Here is a 20,035-nt window from a genome sequence, read left to right as displayed (position 1 = left end):
TTATATCTAACCTATTTACAGTTTACAACCTTGTCAAATGATATGAAATTGTGCGTTACTCAGGAAAGTATTATTTATTTGACACATAAACCTTGGGCTTAGGTCATGCTGATAACGAAAAATAAGTCCTGAGCAAATACACTGCATTAAAATGGTTTCATAGATAACTGAGAAAATATATATTTACATACAATTAAGTTGTGATAAAATACATAAATACAATGAATAGGTTTCTTAACTAAACTTACAATAAAATCAGAGTGCAAATTAACACACAGCTTCACCATTTTAGTCATAATTTTTGCGCCTGAAGGGGCCCTATTATGTAAAACCAACTTTTTTTTTACCTAATGACACTTTGAGATCTGCATAAGTCCTGAAAATTTTAAATCAAATCATGGAGGCATGGCAGACATATTTATAGATAAAACAATTTTGCCCTTCTGCATACTTTTCCTAACGAGCCATTTAAAATTTGCCGCAAATGTGACGTTTTTTCCCTAGGTGTGACGTCAGCGGATTATCCATATATGATAGGGACTTACCAAAACGGCTTTGTGCGAGTCCACCGTTTTAGTCAATAAACCTCTTCTTTTTCTCTATCTTCTTGTTGTGGGGCAGACTGGCTCTTACATGCACATGCATCCTCCGCTGTTGCCATTTCTAATACAATGTAGCGTATAGTTCAAACTTATATCTGTCAGTAGAATCCATATGGAAGCGCTAAAAACTACAGCATGGCTGACGGGAAGAAGACGCCGTCAAAGTGGAGGCACGTACATAGGAACGCCCACAAAACTATGCATCCTGACGAGACGGTCAAAAATGGTCTGTAAAACATAATCTATGCAACATTTTGACCAAAGAACTACAATTACTTGTTATGTAGATCACAAGGAAGTGTTTTAAATGTAGAAACAAAATAATAATGTGAACACTTTAAGAAACTTCTCTACATACTTGCCAACCCTCCCGATTTTCCCAGGAGACTCCCGAATTTCAGTGCCCCTTCCCAAAAATCTCACGGGGCAACCATTCTCCCGAAGTTCTCCTGATTTCCACCCGGACAACAGTATTGGGGGCGTACCTTAAAAGCACTGCGTTTGGTGTCCTCTACAACCTGTCGTCAAGTCCACCTTTTCTCCATTCAAACAGCGTGCCCGCCTAGTCACATGATGTATGCGGCTTTTAAACACACATAAGGGAATGCAAGCCATACTTGGTGAACAGCCATACAGGTCACCCTGAGGGTAGCCGTATAAACAACTTTAACACTGTTACAAATATGCGCCACACTGTGAACCCACACCAAACAAGAATGACAAACACATTTCGAGAGAACATCCGCACCGTAACACAACATAAACACAACAGAACAAAGACCCAGAACCCCTTCCAGCACTAACTCTTCCGGGACGCTAGAATATACACCCCCTATTACCACCAAACTCCGCCCCATCTCCCGAATTTGGACGTCTCAAGATTGGCAAGTATGCTTCTTAATGACTAATACTCCAAACTTCTTCTGTTTTTTTGTATTGTCATTACTGCCACAAGTGGTGGAAAAGTGTATTGCACCTTAGTACCGCTACACTCTTACGGACTGGTCCTCTCCAGAGCGCTCATGGCCCAACGGTTAAGAAAAGCTGTTCTACTACATATATGTTTCTCTTAAAATTTTTCAACTGATCAGCGACGATAGGCAAAATCTAACAAAATTTGATGGGAGTATGAAAATATTTAGTCAAAGACAGCCCTAAAATGAACACATTTGTATTAGCATTCACTTGTTGTAGCTAAGAAAAATAATTTGTAAGTGTTGTTTTGCAGGAGGAGGCCTGTGGGGACGAGTGTGGGGGTAAGTTGTTTTTGTATTTGTATTCAAGGTTTGTCAGAGAAGTTCCAGGACAGGTGTCACAAAAGACAATAATCCTCCCAAGTGCAAGTCTGTCAAACGCACTTTCCCAGCCTTCATGCACAGCTGGAAGGATTCTTCTGGGATCCTCTTGATGCCGTCCACGTCTTCAAGAAGGGAAAGAGGAAACAACGGAACCAGGGTCATGCTGGAGCAACCTCTCTACTAAGCAACCTGGCTTTGGCCTAATGTAACCCTTGTTGAAAGATTAGGTTCAATCAATCAATCAATCAATGTTTACTTATATAGCCCTAAATCACGAGTGTCTCAAAGGGCTGCACAAGCCACAATGACATCCTGGTCTCAGATCCCACATCAGGGCAAGAAACAACTCAACCAAATGGGATGACAATGAGAATCCTTGGAGGGGACTGCAGATGTGGGGACCCCCAATATGCGACCGTTGAGTAGATCTAGCATAATAGTGTGAGAGTCCAGTCCATAGTGGATCTAACATAATAGTGTGGGAGTCCAGTTCATAGTGGATCTAACATAATAGTGTGAGAGTCCAGTTCATAGTGGATCCAACATAATAGTGTGAGAGTCCAGTCCGTAGTGGATCTAACATAATAGTGTGAGAGTCCAGTCCGTAGTGGATCTAACATAATAGTGTGAGAATCCAGTTCATAGTGGATCTAACATAATAGTGTGAGAGTCCAGTCTGTAGTGGATCTAACATAATGGTGTGAGAGTCCAGTCCGTAGTGGATCTAACATAATAGTGTGAGAGTCCAGTTCATAGTGGATCTAACATAATAGTGTGAGAGTCCAGTCCGTAGTGGATCTAACATAATAGTGTGAGAGTCCAGTCCGTAGTGGATCTAACATAATAGTGTGAGAGTCCAGTCCGTAATGGATCTAACATAATAGTGTGAGAGTCCAGTCCATAGTGGATCTAGCATAATATTGTGAGAGTCCAGTCCAGGGTGGATTTAGCATCATATTGTGAGAGTCCAGTCCGTAGTGGATCTAACATAATAGTGTGAGAGTCCAGTCCATAGTGGATCTAACATAATAGTGGGAGTCCAGTCCATAGTCGATCTAACATAATAGTGTGAGAGTACAGTCCGTTGTGGATCTAGCATAATATTGTGAGAGTCCAGTCTGTAGTGAGTCTAACATAATACTGTGAGAGTCCAGTCCGTAGTGGATCTAACATAATGATGTGAGACTCCAGTCCATAGTCCATCCATCCATCATCCATCCATCATCTTCCGCTTATCCGAGGTCGGGTCGCGGGGGCAACAGCCTAAGCAGGGAAACCCAGACTTCCCTCTCCCCAGCCACTTCGTCTAGCTCTTCCCGGGGGATCCCGAGGCGTTCCCAGGCCAGCCGGGAGACATAGTCTTCCCAACGTGTCCTGGGTCTTCCCCGTGGCCTCCTACCGGTTGGACGTGCCCTAAACACCTCCCTAGGGAGGCGTTCGGGTGGCATCCTGACCAGATGCCCGAACCACCTCATCTGGCTCCTCTCGATGTGAAGGAGCAGCGGCTTTACTTTGAGTTCCTCCCGGATGGCAGAGCTTCTCACCCTATCTCTAAGGGAGAGCCCCGCCACACGGCGGAGGAAACTCATTTCGGCCATAGTCCATAGTCGATCTAACATAATAGTGTGAGAGTCCAGTCCATAGTGGATCTAGCATAATATTGTGAGAGTCCAGTCCGTAGTGGGTCTAACATAATACTGTGAGAGTCCAGTCCATAGTGGATCTAACATAATATTGTGAGAGTCCAGTCCGTAGTGGATCTAAGATAATACTGTGAGAGTCCAGTCCATAGTGGATCTAACATAATATTGTGAGAGTCCAGTCCATAGTGGATCTAGCATAATATTGTGAGAGTCCAGTCCATAGTGGATCTAGCATAATATTGTGAGAGTCCAGTCCATAGTGGATCTAACATGATATTGTGAGAGTCCAGTCCATAGTAGATCTAACATGATATTGTGAGAGTCCAGTCCATAGTGGATCTAACATAACATTGTGAGAGTCAAGTCCATAGTCGATCTAACATAATATTGTGAGAGTCCAGTCCATGGTGGATTTAACATAACATTGTGAGAGTCAAGTCCATAGTGGATCTAACATAGTAGTGTCAGAGTCCAGTCCATAGCGGATCTAATTTAATAGTGTGAGTCCAGTCCATAGTGGATCTAACATAATATTGTGAGAGTCCAGTCCATAGTGGATCCAACATAATAGTGAGAGTCCAGTCCATAGTGGATCTAACATAATAGTGTGAGAGTCCAGTCCACAGTGGATCTAATTTAATAGTGTGAGAGTCCAGTCCATAGTGGATCTAACATAATATTGTGAGAGTCCAGTCCATAGTGGATCTAACATAATATTGTGAGAGTCCAGTCCATAGTGGATCTAACATAATAGTGAGAGTCCAGTCCATAGTGAATCTAACATAATAGTGAGAGTCCAGTCCATAGTGGATCTAACATAATAGTGAGAGTCCAGTCCATAGTGGATCTAACATAACATTGTGAGAGTCAAGTCCATACGGATCTAACATAATATTGTGAGAGTCCAGTCCATGGTGGATTTAACATAACATTGTGAGAGTCAAGTCCATAGTGGATCTAACATAGTAGTGTGAGAGTCCAGTCAATAGCGGATCTAATTTAATAGTGTGAGTCCAGTCCATAGTGGATCTAACATAATATTGTGAGAGTCCAGTCCATAGTGGATCCAACATAATAGTGAGAGTCCAGTCCATAGTGGATCTAACATAGTAGTGTGAGCGTCCAGTCCATAGTGGATCTAATTTAATAGTGTGAGAGTCCAGTCCATAGTGGATCAAACATAATATTGTGAGAGTCCAGTCCATAGTGGATCTAACATAATATTGTGAGAGTCCAGTCCATAGTGGATCTAACATAATAGTGAGAGTCCAGTCCATAGTGAATCTAACATAATAGTGAGAGTCTAGTCCATAGTGGATCTCACATGATAGTGTGAGACTCCAGTTCATAGTGGACCTAACATAATAGTGAGAGGCCGGTCCATAGTGGATCTAACATAATAGTGTGAGAGTCCAGTCCATAGTGGATCTAACATAATAGTGAGAGACCAGTCAGGGGGACTTTCAGTCCTGGAACTTTCCTGACACACCTCGTCTGTACAGTGTTGTTCCAAGGAGTCCAGCCTTAATGATGAAAGTTTATACGTGCTATCCACTTGTCTCCTCTGCAGCGCCAGTGAGCTGCGATGCAATTAAGAGCTGCCTGATGCGCATCCCTCTCACCTCGGAGTGCCTGGGCAACATCAACGCCTTCTTCAAAGAGAACGGCATCTCCCTTCCCAAGATCCCTTCCATGCCCAAACCGCCCGCGCAGCTGTCTGACGTCACCAAGCATTTACCCTCTCTGCCCCCCGAGCTGCGCCAGGAGCTCTCTCATATCCGACTCACGCAGGTCCCTCGCAGCATCGCCCGGACTGTGAGCGAGCTCCTGCCCGCGGCGTCCATCGCCACCTCCTCGGTCGGTCCAGCTCTGACCTCTTTCTCCCAGAGCTTGTCCGAGGTCCCTCAGAAGCTGTCCCAGTTTCCCAACAGGACGCGGCAGTACTTTGTCAACGTCAGGAGCCGCCTCAACAGCCTTATGCCTCAAGATGCCTAAGAAGCAACAACAACAGCAAAAACAGGACTTCGAACTCAACCCCTTCGCTCGACAAGGTCCTCTCCCTCCTCACCTCCGTCAGCTCCGCTCCCGCTCCCCGTCTCCGTCCTCGCCCAACGGCAGCACCCTTGAACTGCCAAACATCCCCACACACCCTCGCCTGCCGCCCATTGTCAGCCCCCCATCTAAGCAACTGGACTCGCTGCCCCGCCAGCTTTCCGGCATTTCTAACCCCGCCTTCTTCATCGAAGACGACTCGCTGATTACACCAATAAGACGCACAGGTGAATCAGTCCAACTTGCACATTCTCTGCCGTAGAGTTGAATGACATCACAGCATATTATAGCAACACTACAATACCATACCAACATCCAACACACCTGGACATCCAGTTAAAGTCTCAATGTTTTTGCTTACAAAGGGTAAACACTAGGGGTGTGGGAAAAAATCGAATCGAATACGAATCGTGATTCTCACGTTGTGCGATTCAGAATCGTTTCTCTTTTTTTTTTTTTAAATCGATTTTTTGAAATTTCCATCCATCCATCCATTTTCTACCGTTTATTCCCTTTTTGGGGTCGCGGGGCACGCTGGCGCCTATCTCAGCTACCATCGGGCGGAAGGCGGTGTACACCCTGGACAAGTCGCCACCTCATCACAGGGCCAACACAGACAGACAACATTCACACTCACATTCACACACTAGGGCCGATTTAGCGTTGCCAATCAACCTATCCCCAGGTGCATGTCTTTGGAGTTGGCAGTGGGGTGTATAAAATAGTCAGGAAGTATCACAGATACAAAGGATTCTGGGTATTTGTTGTGTTGCATTTATGTTGTTACTGTGAGGATGTTCTCCCGAAATGTGTTTGTCAATCTTGTATTGTGTGGCTTCACAGCGTGGCGCATATTACTAAGAGTGTTAAAATTGTTTATATCACAACCATTAGTGTACTCTGTGTCACCCAGTATGCCTTGCAGTCGTGTGCGTGTTGCCGCAGAAGCCACACACAACATAATGCTGGACTGAGAAACAGATCGTAAATGTTGTAGTAGGCGACAAAGCCAATGGCTTCATAGCACGTCCTAATACTTATTATCAGGGTGACTGCCGGCAGTCACTCAAGAGAATAATAGCGTCTCCTATTGTCTTCTTCGCTTTATGACACGGGTCTTAAATGGCTCTTCGAATGGCAAAGGATACCGATCCCAGAACCATGTATATCAAATATTTCCGAATGGTTCAACCGCCACCCGCCCGAATCTAATTAAAATCTATTTTTTCGTCATGTCACCCGCCCGACCCGCGGTCTCATCCGCGGACTCCGCGGATGAGACCACAAACCGCGCATCTCTATTACACAGCAATAACATAACAATGTAATCCAATTCCAAAACCAAACCTGACCCAGCAACACTCAGAACTGCAATAAACAGAACAATTGAGGAGACACAAACACGACACAGAACAAACCAAAAGTAGTGAAACAAAAATGAATATCATCAACAACAGTATTAACATTAGTTATAATTTCAGCATTGCAGTGATTAAAAATACTTCATTGACATTATCATTAGACATTTCTAAAAATAAAATTAAAAAAAGAACAATAGTGTCACAGTGGCTTACTCTTGCATCGCATCTCATAAGCTTGACAACACACTGTGTCCAATGTTTTCACAAAGATAAAATAAGTCATATTTTTGGTTCGTTTAATAGTTAAAACAAATTTACATTATTCCAATTAGTTGATAAAACATTGTCCTTTACAATTATAAAAGCTTTTTTTTAAAAAAATCTACTACTCTGCTAGCATTTCAGCAGACTGGGGTGGATCCTGCTGAAATCCTATGTATTGAATGAATACAGAATCGTTTTGAATCGGAAAAATATTTTTTTTGAATGGAAAATATCATTGAATCGAAAAAATCGACATATAATCGAATCGCGACCACAAGAATCGATATTGAATCGAATCGTGGGACACCCAAAGATTGGCAGCCCTAGTAAACACCGTTGTCTTCAGACTCCTAGGAGCTTGCAGCTACACAACAGCTAAGCACACACGCTAGACATATGTAATAAGTGCCCTTGACTGTACAATGTTGTAGTCTAAAACACGGCATTAGTCAATATAAACAAGAAGTGAGGTGAACTATATTAATATAGCGCTTTTCTCTAGTGACTCAAAGCACTTTACATAGTGAAACCCAATATCTAAGTTACATTTAAACCAGTGTGGGTGGCACTGGGAGCAGGTTTGTAAAGTGTCTTGCCCAAGGAAAACAGCGGCAGTGACTAGGATGGCGGAACCGGGGATCAAACCTGGAACCCTCAAGTTGCTGGCACGGCCACTCTACCAACCAAGCTATCGAATCATTCACGTTGCATATTACTTAGAGGTACGCAGTCTCCAAGGCAGAAGCGTATTAGAAAGTATCCAGTACTCAACTTACTGCGCCATGAGCTTAATTTAAGGGATTGTGGCCAATAGGCGTTGCAAAAACAATTACCACTCCACTTCAATTTAATAAATTAATAGACTGTTCATAATAAATGTGTTTTTCGTAGCTACCATAGTTATTTCACTAATGTCACACAGTCTTTTCTAACATTTTACACTACAAACTAGGGTTGTCCCGATACCAATATTTTGGTACCACTACCGGTACCAAAATATATTTCGCGACTTTTCAATACTTTTCTAAATAAAGGGAACCACAAAAAAATTGGATTATTGGCTTTATTTTAACAAAAAGTCTTATGGTACATTAAACATATGTTTCTTATTGCAATTTTTTCCTTAACTAAAATAGCGAACATACGTGACAACTTTTCTTTTGGGAAGAGCCTGTAGTGTAATGCCAGCAGCTAAAAGCAACTGCGTGAGAACGTATACTCGAATATCACAATATAGTCATTTTCTGTTTGGCACAGAGACAAACCCGTGATATATCGAGTATATCGATATATCGCCCAGCCCTAGTTGTATGTGGAAGGACCCGCTGCTTTATGAAAAGAGTGAAATGTCGCCAGTTTTGTTTCTGGTAGCGTTATTTTGGAAAGCACAACCAAGAGGGGTCTGAATACTCGCTAAAAATACGACAAAGTTGGCAAGACTGATGCCTCCACCTGCTATGTCCTCCTACTCTCTGGCACCTAGTGTGTATGTGAGACATACTTGCCAACCCTCCCGGATTTTCCAGGAGACTCCCGAAATTCAGCGCCTCTCCCGAAAACCTCCCGGGACCAATTTTCTCCATGCGGACCTGAGTGAGGACAGCCTGTTTTCACGTCCGCCTTCCCACAATATAAACAGTGTGCCTGCCCAATAACGTTATAACTGTAGAATGATAGAGAGCGAGTTCTTGGTTTCTTATGTGGGTTTATTGTTAGGCAGTTTCATTAACGTCCTCCCAGCGCAGTAACAACACACAACAACAGCAGTCACGTTTTTGTCTACTGTAAAGCAGTTTGTCTGCCGTAAACAGCAATGTTGTGACACTCTTAAACAGGACAATACTGCCAGTACATGCACATTGTTGGAAAAATAGTGACAGAGAATAGAACAAGGATAGACAATTCAACCCTTAACTCAACAATGAGTAGATGTGTGTTATGTGTGTGTATATGTGTAAATAAATGAACACTGAAATTCAAGTTTTTATTTTATATATATATATATATATATATATATATAAAATACTTGACTTGGTGAATTCTCTTAACAACGCCCCCAACCGCGCCATCCGCCCCACCCCCGACCACGCCTCCAACTCAACCACCCCCCACCTCCCGAAATCGGAGGTCTCAAGGTTGGCAAGTATGATGTGAGACAATCATGGGTACTTTAAATTTTAACTAATGAGATGTGTTAGTAAGCAGAGTTCTACTCAACAGTTGTAACGACAAGCTGCATTCACAGACAGTCCCATCATAATGTGTTTATAATAATCGAGTAATCGTCAAATCTAAGTTGTAGTGGCCTGTCACCAAAAACTTGGACCGCCACAAAAATTATGAATGGGAAGCACTTTTCACTAACAGTGCAGATTTCACAATAATTACTATTGATAGTTAACCTTTTTAAAAAAGCAAGAGAGGAAATCCATGATTATAAAACGACAAATCCTAGAAATATTAATAAATAATACATGTTATTTACCAATATATATTTACCATCAACAAAAAACTGATCATTAAAATGAATGTTATTGTCCATCCATCCATCCATTTCCTACCGCTTGTCCGTTTTGGGGTCGCGGGGGTTGCTGGAGCCTATCTCAGCTGCATTCGGGCGGAAGGCGGGTTATACCCCGGACAAGTCGGGGCCAACACAGATAGACAGACAACATTCACACTCACATTCACACACTAGGGCCAATTTATGGTTGCCAATCCTCAAAGGTTTGATGTGAAATTTTTAATAGAGCAATAGTTGAAACAAAAATATTTTTTGTGTTGTCTCACTCCAGAAGATTTCTTTGATATGCTGTGATGTTCTTGCCAGATTTCTAGTCAGTTCAAATCTTTCTTCGGTGCTTGAGTTTTGTCAACAGACTATATTTTGTACTACCTCAACAAGTACTAGCTCCTGTATGTGGTATTTTTCTAGAGCTTAGTTTGAGGACGCATTTTGTATATAATGAGTGAGACGCAGCTGAGATAGTTCATGCAGACCGGTGAGTTTGTTTAATGATCTGTCAGGATACGCTTACAGGTGACCTAATTATCAGGTAAAGCCGCCAAGCCTCTGAGCTGCGCTCGTGGCCCGCTTTGCCGCATGCATTTTCTCCTTCCTCATCCTCGTTACCCTCTTTTAACCTGACACGTGTGTGTGCAAACCTCCACAGATAGTTCTAGACTCAGCCTCCGCCCAGCCGTCAATGTCGAGGACGTCGACTCGGACCGGGAGAAAGCTGGGGAGGGAAATGGGGAGGAGCTCCTCGCCCCCCAGGACCGCAAACTAACAACTCTGACCGTCCCTGTGACCCCCACAGGAGGTCGACAGAGGTGGGTGTGGACATCGTTTCTTACGTTTGTGTACCTTTTTAGTAACAACAAAAACACAGTGGACTCAATCAACGTAAGCGGCACAGACTTAAATATGTTCCACTGTACCATGTTTCTTCAAATCGTCCCTCGCCACATTGTGCTTTAAATATTGCTACATCAGATTTTTTTGATTTTTTTTTTAGCGAATTGTACAACATTGCGGTCACCTACGCGGTGCAGGCGGGCACCAGGTAGCCCGTAAGGACCAGATGAGTCGCCCGCTGGCCTGTTCTAAAAATAGCTCAAATAGCAGCACTTACCAGTGAGCTGCCTCTGTTTTTTAAATGTTATTTATTTACTAGCAAGCTGGTCTTGCTTTGCTCGACATTTTTAATTCTAAGAGAGACAAAACTCAAATAGAATTGGAAAATCCAAGAAAATATTTTAAAGACTTGGCCTTCACTTGCTTAAATACATTCATTTATTGTTTTACTTTGCTTCTTATAACTTTCAGAAAGACAATTTTAGAGAAAAAATACAACCTTAAAACTTATTTTAGGATTTTAAACACAAACACCTTTTTACCTTTTAAATTCCTTTCTCTTCTTTCCTGACAATTTAAAATATAAAGCCCACCAGGCTGCACCAAACTTTTGGTGCCTTGTTGACACAGAAAAGTACAGCAGCAGCCATGAAGGTTGCAAGCCTGTTTGGTTCAACTTATCTTTGTGAATCAGCCTTTTCTGACATGAACTTCATCAAGAACAAACACAGAACACACCTCACTGATGCACATCTGCAAGACTCACTCAGAGTTGCAGTGTCAAGTTACACAGCAGAGTACAACACACTAGTTAACAGCAATGCCAGGCTTCCCACTAACTGACAAAGAAACAGATAACAGATTTGGTGTCCTGTTCAAAGTGTGACATGATTTATTTAAAAATTTGAGAGTTGACTTTTGTATTTTACATGCAAACCAGTTCTTGTAATCTGCAAATAATGTGCCGTTGTTGAGTGTCGGTGCGGTTTAGAGCTCGGCAGAGTAAATATGTTATACCATACCATATCAGTAGGTGGAAGCCGGTAGCTAATTGGCTTGTATATGTCGGGAACACGTCGTGAGAGACAACAATGGTTTGTCATGATCACAATATGCAGGCGACAGCTGGAAGCAGTGTGCAGGTAAAAAGGTATCTAATAATTAAACCAAAAATAGACAAAAGGCGAGTGCCCCTAAGAAAAGGCATTAAAGCTTAGGGATGGCTATGTAGAACGAAACTAAAACTGAACTGGCTACAAAGTAAACAAAAACAGAATGCTGGACGACAGCAAAAACTTACAGCGTGTGGAGCAAAGACGGTGTCCACCAAGTACATCTATGCATGACATGACAAAAATGTCCACACAAAAAAATATAGCAAAAACTTAAATATTCTCGATTGCTAAAACAAAAAAGGTGGTGCGAATAGCGCTCCAAGGAAGACATGAAACTGCTACAGGAAAATACCAAAAAAAGAGAAAAAGCCAACAAAATAGAAGCACAAGACAAGAACTAAAACACTACACACGGGAAAACAGCAAAAAAACTCCAAATAAGTCACGGCGTGATGTGACAGGTGGCGACAGTACACCTACTTTGAGACAAGCGCTATAGTGATGCATGTTTGATTATGGTTGAGTGTCCAACACTTGCGAGAACAACTTTTTATTGTCCGAGTTTCATTTTTTAATGATATCTGCTGGTGGTGTGCCTCTGGATTTTTTCAATGAAAAAAATATGCCTTGGCTCAAAAAAGGTTAAAAAAACACTGCTTTAATGCACCACTTCTTTGCAAGGCAAATATTTCAGTTAAAAAAATTCAGTGAACTGGAATGGTGTGAATTCCCATCAGTTGGAATGTGTTGCTTCACATTTTACTTCCTGTGTTTGAAATTGTCTCTAGTGCCCTCTACTGTCCAGCCTTTAGCAAAGCGATGTTTGCGCCTTTCCCACCAACTTTAGAATAATACAGATTTAACATTATTATTGATGATCTCTGTAACACCTCAGAATTCTTTAAAAAAAAACATACCTCATTAGTGCATGGGATTCTGAAGGACACACCTCGTTACCAGCTATTATTTAAAGGTTTGGATCGGAAGAACGCTTTTTAACTCGATAAATTTAACTTTTTCAAAACCCCTGTAGTGGAAAAGAGGCTGTTTTGTTTTTCTTTGTGTCCTGCAAACGCTCCATACACTATGTTTAAAGTACAGCGGAACCTCGAGTAGGTTGTATGTAATGCATCAAATTGTAAGTTGTTCTTTGAATGCAACAAGAAAATCACATTGTGTTTATTGCCTTTTAATATATTTTTTAACACCTTAAGGCCCAAGCTGTTTGTTTACATGCATTTTTTTATTTCTCGTTGCCATTTGGGCTTATTGGACCCTAATTACAATAAAACTAAGAAGCATCTTTGGATATGATGTACTTAGTCCATAAGTAACAAACGTGTACTTCATGTTTAGTGCAATGGTTCTCAAATGGGGGTATGCGTACCCCTGGGGGTACTTGAAGGTATGCCAAGGGGTATGTGAGATTTTTCAAAAATATTGTAAAAATAGCAACAATTCAAAAATCCTTTATAAATATATTTATTGAATAATACTTCAACAAAATATGAATGTAAGTTCATAAACTGTGAAAAGAAATACAACAATGCAATATTCAGTGTTGACAGATAGATTTTTTTGTGGACATGTTCCATAAATATTGATGTTAAAGATTTATTTTTTTGTGAAGAAATGTTTAGAATGAAGTTGATGAATCCAGATGGATCTCTATTACAATCCCCAAAGAGGGCACTTTATGTTGATGCTTACTTCTATGTGTAGAAATCTTTATTTATAATTGAATCACTTGTTGAAAAAGAAACATTTTTTATATCTTTTTTTTTTTCAAATAGTTCAAGAAAGACCACTACAATTGAGCAATATTTTGCACTGTTATACAATTTAATAAATCAGAAACTGATGACATAGTGCTGTATTTTACTTCTGTATCACTTTTTTTCAACCAAAAATGCTTTGCTCTGATTAGGGGGTACTTGAATTAAAAAAATGTTGACAGGGGGTACATCACTGAAAACAGGTTTAGAACCACTGGTTTAGTAAATTCTTATTTTTACACTTTTTTTATCCAAATTCTATTGTATGTTGTACTCTTCTAACACCACCAGATGGCAGTATAATTGTCCACATAAGCGGCCATAAGACCCCAATTCAGTAGTGAACACAATTTTGGAAATAAGAGCGTAAAGGTGCTGTCCACGCATGTGGCCAACCAAGCCTTTAGAGTTAATCTTCTAAAATTTTACCTTGAGTGCAATAAGAAAGATATGTTTAAAGTATCTTAAAATTGTTTCTTAAAATGAAACCAAAAATAAAACAAATGTCACAATCCCTTTTAATTTGAAAGGTATCGAAATACATTTTTGTACTGCTTCCGGTACCAAAACAGTATCGGGAAAACTCTAGTACCCTTCATTTATTAATTTTGTCTCCCAGCCATTTTGTGCTGTTCTTATTGAAGAGATTGAGGAGGTTGTCTGCGTACCACAAAAGTGTTTTAATTGTGATGAGAACAGACTTTTCTGGAATAAATTTGCCAAGGCGGACTTACTTCACAGCGGAAGAGAAGACGACCTCTCTTCCAAAGCACATACATGCACACACATGGCACCACCACCCAGCACCCTCCCTTCTCTCCTTCTGTCTGCTCATTTTTCTTTGCTGATTATGTACTCTAAAGGGATTATGTACTCTAAGGGGCGGTATAGCTTGGTTGATAGAGTGGCCGTGCCAGCAATTTGAGGGTTCCAGGTTCAATCCCCGCTACCGCCATCTTAGTCACTGCCCTTGTGCCCTTGGGCAAGACACTTTACTTACCCACCTGCTCCCAGTGCCACACACACTGGTTTAAATGTAACTTAGATATTGGTTTTCACTATGGAAAAGCACTATATAAATAGAATTCACTTCACTTATACTTTTTGAAATGTTTATTATTGTAGCAATATCCTTGTTAAAGTTAAAGGCCTACTGAAATGAGATGTTCTTATTTAAACGGAGATAACAGGTCCATTCTATGTGTCATACTTGATCATTTCACGATATTGCCATATTTTTGCTGAAAGGATTTAGTAGAGAACATCGACGATAAAGTTTGCAACTTTTGGTCGCTAATAAAAAAGGCTTGCCTGTACCGTGACGTCACGGGTTGTGGAGCTCCTCACATCCTCACATTGTTTACAATCATAACCACAAGCAGCGCGAGCGATTCGGACCGAGAAAGCGACAATTTCCCCATTAATTGGAGCGAGGATGAAAGATTTGTGGATAAGGATAGTGAGCGTGAAGGACTAGAAGAAGAAAAAAAAAAGACAGGGCAGAGGGAGCGATTCAGATGTTTTTAGACACATTTACTAGGATAATTCTGGAAAATCCCTTATCTGATTATTGTGTTACTAGTGTTTTAATAAGATTATAAAGTCATACCTGAAAGTCGGAGGGGTGTGGTGACCGCCAGTGTCTCTGAGTGTAGCCATGGAGGAGCCAAGAAAGTCGCAGATGCCTCTTTGACAGCTGCAGGAAGAACGACACAAGCTTCGCTCATGTTTACGGTAAGAGCCGACTTATTACCACAATTTTCTCACCGAAACCTGCCGGTTGACATGTGGTAGAGAAACATGTTCGCTTGACCGCTCTGTTCCATATTAAAGCTTCACAACAAACAAAGAAACACCGGCTGTGTTTGTGTTGCTACAGCCGGCCGAAATACACCGCTTTCCACCAACAGCTTTCTTCTTTGACTTCTCCATTATTAATTGAACAAATTGCAAAAGATTCAGCAACACAGATGTCCAGAATACTGTGTAATTATGCGATTAAATCGGACGACTTTTAGCCGTGAGTGGTGCTGGGATAAAATGTCCGCTACAACCAATAACGTCACAAGCACGCGTCAACATAAGCGTCATCATTCCGCGACGTTTTCAACAGGATACTTCGTGGGAAATTTTAAAATTGCAATTTAATAAACTAAAAAGGCCGTATTGGCATGTGTTGCAATGTTAATATTTCATCATTGATATATAAACTATCAGACTGCGTGGTCGGTAGTAGTGGGTTTCAGTAGGCCTTTAAGGATTTTTGTATTTTCTGGTCGTTTGTGAGGGCATCAAAGGGAATTCTGAATGTGTGTGTGCATGTGCAGGCTTTGGCAGAGCGGCACATACAGGATAGTTCAGCTTGTTGTTCTTGTTTTAGATTGTTAAAAAAGTAAGTAAGTAAGTAACATTTACTTGTATTGCACCTTTCACAGACAAAAGATACAAGACAGTTTAAATACTATACATTTTGCACGATGTAAAAGGCCAATATAAACATATAAAGACAATATAAAAAGCAGTATGTAATATAATATTTAAAAAAAAAGATAAGAAAACGTAGCAGCCTAAGAGTAGCCAATTAAAAGCCTGAACATATAAATGAGTCTTAATTTTGCTTTTGAAGGTGTCAACAGAGTCAATTAGAGCGCAATGAGGGAAGAAGTCAGTAAAGACGCAGTCGATCCCAGGGGCGTCACCAGACCTAATACTGTGATGGGGCACAGCTGGGGCACAAATACTTCATGTGAGCGTGCAAAGCGTGCAAGCAAAAACATTTTTTTGCACTTATTTATCATAAAAAATACATAAATAGTGCTTTAAACTATGAAATCATATCAGATTATGTTGTATGGATCTTTGATTAACCCCCTGAAATTAACTAATGCATTTGACCTACTTGTGCACTTTTTTACTCCAGACTTCTAAACTGCTACTGGTAAAAGCAAAAAGGAAGAGCAATGAATCTCTTTGAAATATTTATTGCAGTAATCATCTGCAAATTTAACATCTACAAAAGTAAAACAAAATATAAAGCACCCCTACATCTCTGGGTTCTTTTATATTATTTAATTTCCATTTATGGCTATGTGGCGAATTCTATTTCGGATACACAAAACTATAAAGTATACACAAAACAATAAAGCCACAGTAGTAGAATAAATGAACAAGTGTTGTGTGTCTGTTCAGGGAATCCTTTTCTGAGAAGTAAACTGTAACGTCTCGTTTTCATTTTCGCAAAGTGGTTAATCACTCTGGACAGACATGGAAATATTACAGTAACTGTTATACAGTTGACCAGTGGTTCCCAACTGCTGGGTCCTGACATAAAAGTGGATTGTGTGTCATTTTCAGTGAGTCACAGTCAGATGTGTGCATGAAAAAAAAAAAGTTTAGGGAGAAAAAAATCAAATTGTGGCAACAAAACCAGATATTTTTAGCCATTTTTCTAGTGACTACTAGTGAGTATTTTAGCAAAAGGCAAACCGACTAACAAGTTGGAGGAGGACTCAGGACAGACATAGAAATATATATTTTTTAAATCTAAATGGGGCAAAAAAAAAACGATATTTTCAGCCATCTTTCTGAAAACAAATACAGAAATGTTACTATTTTTTCTGGAAACAAAAGCAGATGCTTTAGCTTTAGCCATTTTTCTGGTGACAAAACAAGATTATTTTAGTCAAAGTCACACCGATTAACAAGACAAGTCTACTGTGCTATTTTTCTGTGAAATAAACCTGATTTAAAAATTTGGCTCACGACATGATGATATGGAAAAATGTTTTTCTTCCTGAAGATAAACCATTTTTAAAAGCACTCAACTCACACATGTTAACTCCAAATCATCATTGATGCAGAACCAGCAGACAATAACCAACATTATGTTTCATGTTCATTGGAAATTCCCCCGACAGCTCGTACAGCAAATGAATATGTTTGTCTTGATACAAGGAATAACGTTAGCTAACTTAGCATCAACTTAAACAATGATGTTGCCTAGCTAGCTAAGACTTCACTTACATCTCTCATTCCTTGCTGCGGGCGAATAACTTTCTGATATCCATCTAGGAATTACAGTTTGAGTCAAATCAAAATCTAAATAATGTAATTAACAAATTGTTGTTGGCTAACGTTACCTACCTCAGCAGTGATTCGCATCCTCTCTCTCTCTCTCTCTCTCTCTCTCTCTCTCTCTCTCTCTCTTTCTCTCTCTCAACTGAAGTCTCGATCCACATGTGAATAAATTACCATATCAATTGGTGGTGTGAATTCAGTAGCAATCAATTACCATACTAAGTAGTATGTGCGCTGTTGTCTATGTTATGTAGACTTAAAACTCTGAAGCGTTTTTTTTTTATTGGTGAAATTTTTACTGGGGCACTGCAGATCAACAGTGCGGCACGTGCCCCAGTGAAATATGTCTGGCGACGCCCCTGGTCGATCCATCACCTCCTAGTTATATTTGTATGATATACAGTGCTGTATTGTACTTTATACTGTGCTCAAAGTAGACAAACCTTAACTAAAATGAGAATTTTTTTTGAGGCTGGAACACATTATTCATATTTACATTTGTTTCTAATTTGCGAACCCTGGTCAAGAACCAAAATCGAGGTTCCACTGAACTGGTATTAACCCTGTGACATTGAAAGCAAACCAACACATTTTGTCTTTGCAGAACACAGTTTGTTGTGATGTATTGTGAAGTTCTCCTCACTTGTGCTGTTTTTTGCTGTCGATGTTGTTACGCTTTATGATCGTGACCGCACTAAGAAGATAATATTGTGCTTTTAGCTACTGACTGTCAACACAATGCAGTGAAAGTAAATAATAGAGATGTCCGATAATGGCTTTCTTGCCGATATCCGTTATTCTGATATTGTCCAACTCTAAATTACAGATGCCGATATCAACCGATACCGATATACATAGTCGTGGAATTAAAACATATTATTTTGCTTGATTTTGTTGTGATGCCCTGCTGGATGCATTAAACTGTCAAACTGTGGACTTTGGTGCAGTAAACTGCGTGGATAGTTTTCCCGAGATGCCAAAGGACTGGACCGGACATGGCGTGAAGGTGAAAACATGATTTAAAATATCTATAAAAAAGTGCAAACAAAAGGCGCGCACAAGGCGGAGAACAAAATTGGCTAAGAAATAAAAACTACCACAAAGGCAAAACTATGGACATGAAACAAAAGACTCGCTAAACGTGACAAGAATAAACAAAACTTACTTGGAAAGAAAAGAGCAGAGTAGCATGAACTATAAAATGGCACGAAGCAGTAAACACGGCATGAAGCAGAGTGATACATAACCAGAGTGATGACGTCAGCACGACCAACAGAAAGGGACAGGGTTAGGTTTTCTCTGTGATTAAAAACAAGTGCGTGAGTCCAACACGTGAGACACGTGAAACTAATGGGTCGCCGTGGTGACAAAACAAGAGAGTGAAAAAACAGTAACTAATGGAGTCTTGAAGTAACGGAACATAACTAAACAAAACATGATCACAAGACATGACATAAACAATGTAACAAGGTTTTCCAAAATAAATAAGCTCAAGTTATTCATCGTGTATCTCCTTATGATTCACACTGCAAAAAGTCAGTGTTCAAAAACAGGAAAAAAATATACAAAAATTAGGGGTGTTTTATTTGAACTAAAACAAATATCTGCCAATTGAACAAGAACATTTGGCTTGTCAAGACTTTACAGAACAAATAAAATTAGCTAACCTCATTGAACCCAAAAATACTTTAAAATAAGTATATCCTCACTAATAACAACTGTACTACTATATGAGTACGTATTTTCTATTGTTTCATTGAAAATAAAACAGCAAAGTCCATTTGGCTGTCATCTGTTTTAATTACGAGACACAATTGTGTCAAAGTCATGTTTTGTTTTTCATGCTTGAAGTAAGAAATTATTACTTTAAAAAAGTAGTTTTATAGATGGATAGATAGATAGATAGATAGATAGATAGATAGATAGATAGATAGATAGATAGATAGATAGACAGATAGATAGTACTTTATTTATTCCTTCAGGAGAGTTCCTTCAGGAAAATTAACATTTTCAGCATAATCCCATTCAAGATCAGACAAACATTACAGGGAGACCGAACAACTTGTGTTGATGACACAGCTTTGCAACAGTTGATATTCTAGTTTCAAGCATGTTTTACTCAATATAGGTCATAAAATCTCAGCAACTAGCTGTAATATCTTACTGAAATCATTTAGTACCAAAACCCTTAAAACAAGTAAAACATTCTGACATAAAATATAGTATAGATGTAGTATAGATTTTAGTATAAAATAGTGAGAAGAATTATCTTATCAGACAGAAAATAAGCAAATATCACCCTTATTTGAGATATTCAATCTTACTTATATTCAGTTTTTGCAGTGCATGAAGAGGTGGGAGATCAAATTGCTCGTACTAAGGGAAAAGGCCTTGGTTCTTCCTCGCATAACCAACTTTTTGCAGTCATTGCAAATTGCCATTTTTTTATCTGTCAGAAACACTTTAAAATAATCTCAAACCATAGACATA

At 40.0% G+C, this 20,035-nt stretch overlaps 1 protein-coding gene across 1 annotated transcript in view; it reads left to right on the top strand.

Annotated features, from left to right (window-relative positions):
- The window catches only part of LOC133563102 (cyclic nucleotide-gated cation channel beta-3-like), a 112,327-nt gene that overhangs the window by 55,635 nt on the left and 36,657 nt on the right, over positions 1-20,035 (top strand). Inside the window, exons 20-21 of the mRNA XM_061917047.1 lie at positions 1,831-1,858; positions 10,394-10,553. Of these exons, the coding sequence (XP_061773031.1) occupies positions 1,831-1,858; positions 10,394-10,553 (188 nt within the window). The remainder of the gene's footprint in view (positions 1-1,830; positions 1,859-10,393; positions 10,554-20,035) is intronic.

Source organism: Nerophis ophidion, linkage group LG12 (genome assembly GCF_033978795.1).
Source record: "Nerophis ophidion isolate RoL-2023_Sa linkage group LG12, RoL_Noph_v1.0, whole genome shotgun sequence".
In the NCBI taxonomy this organism is placed as follows: Eukaryota; Metazoa; Chordata; class Actinopteri; order Syngnathiformes; family Syngnathidae; genus Nerophis; species Nerophis ophidion.
This window is presented reverse-complemented; position numbering and strand designations above follow the sequence as displayed.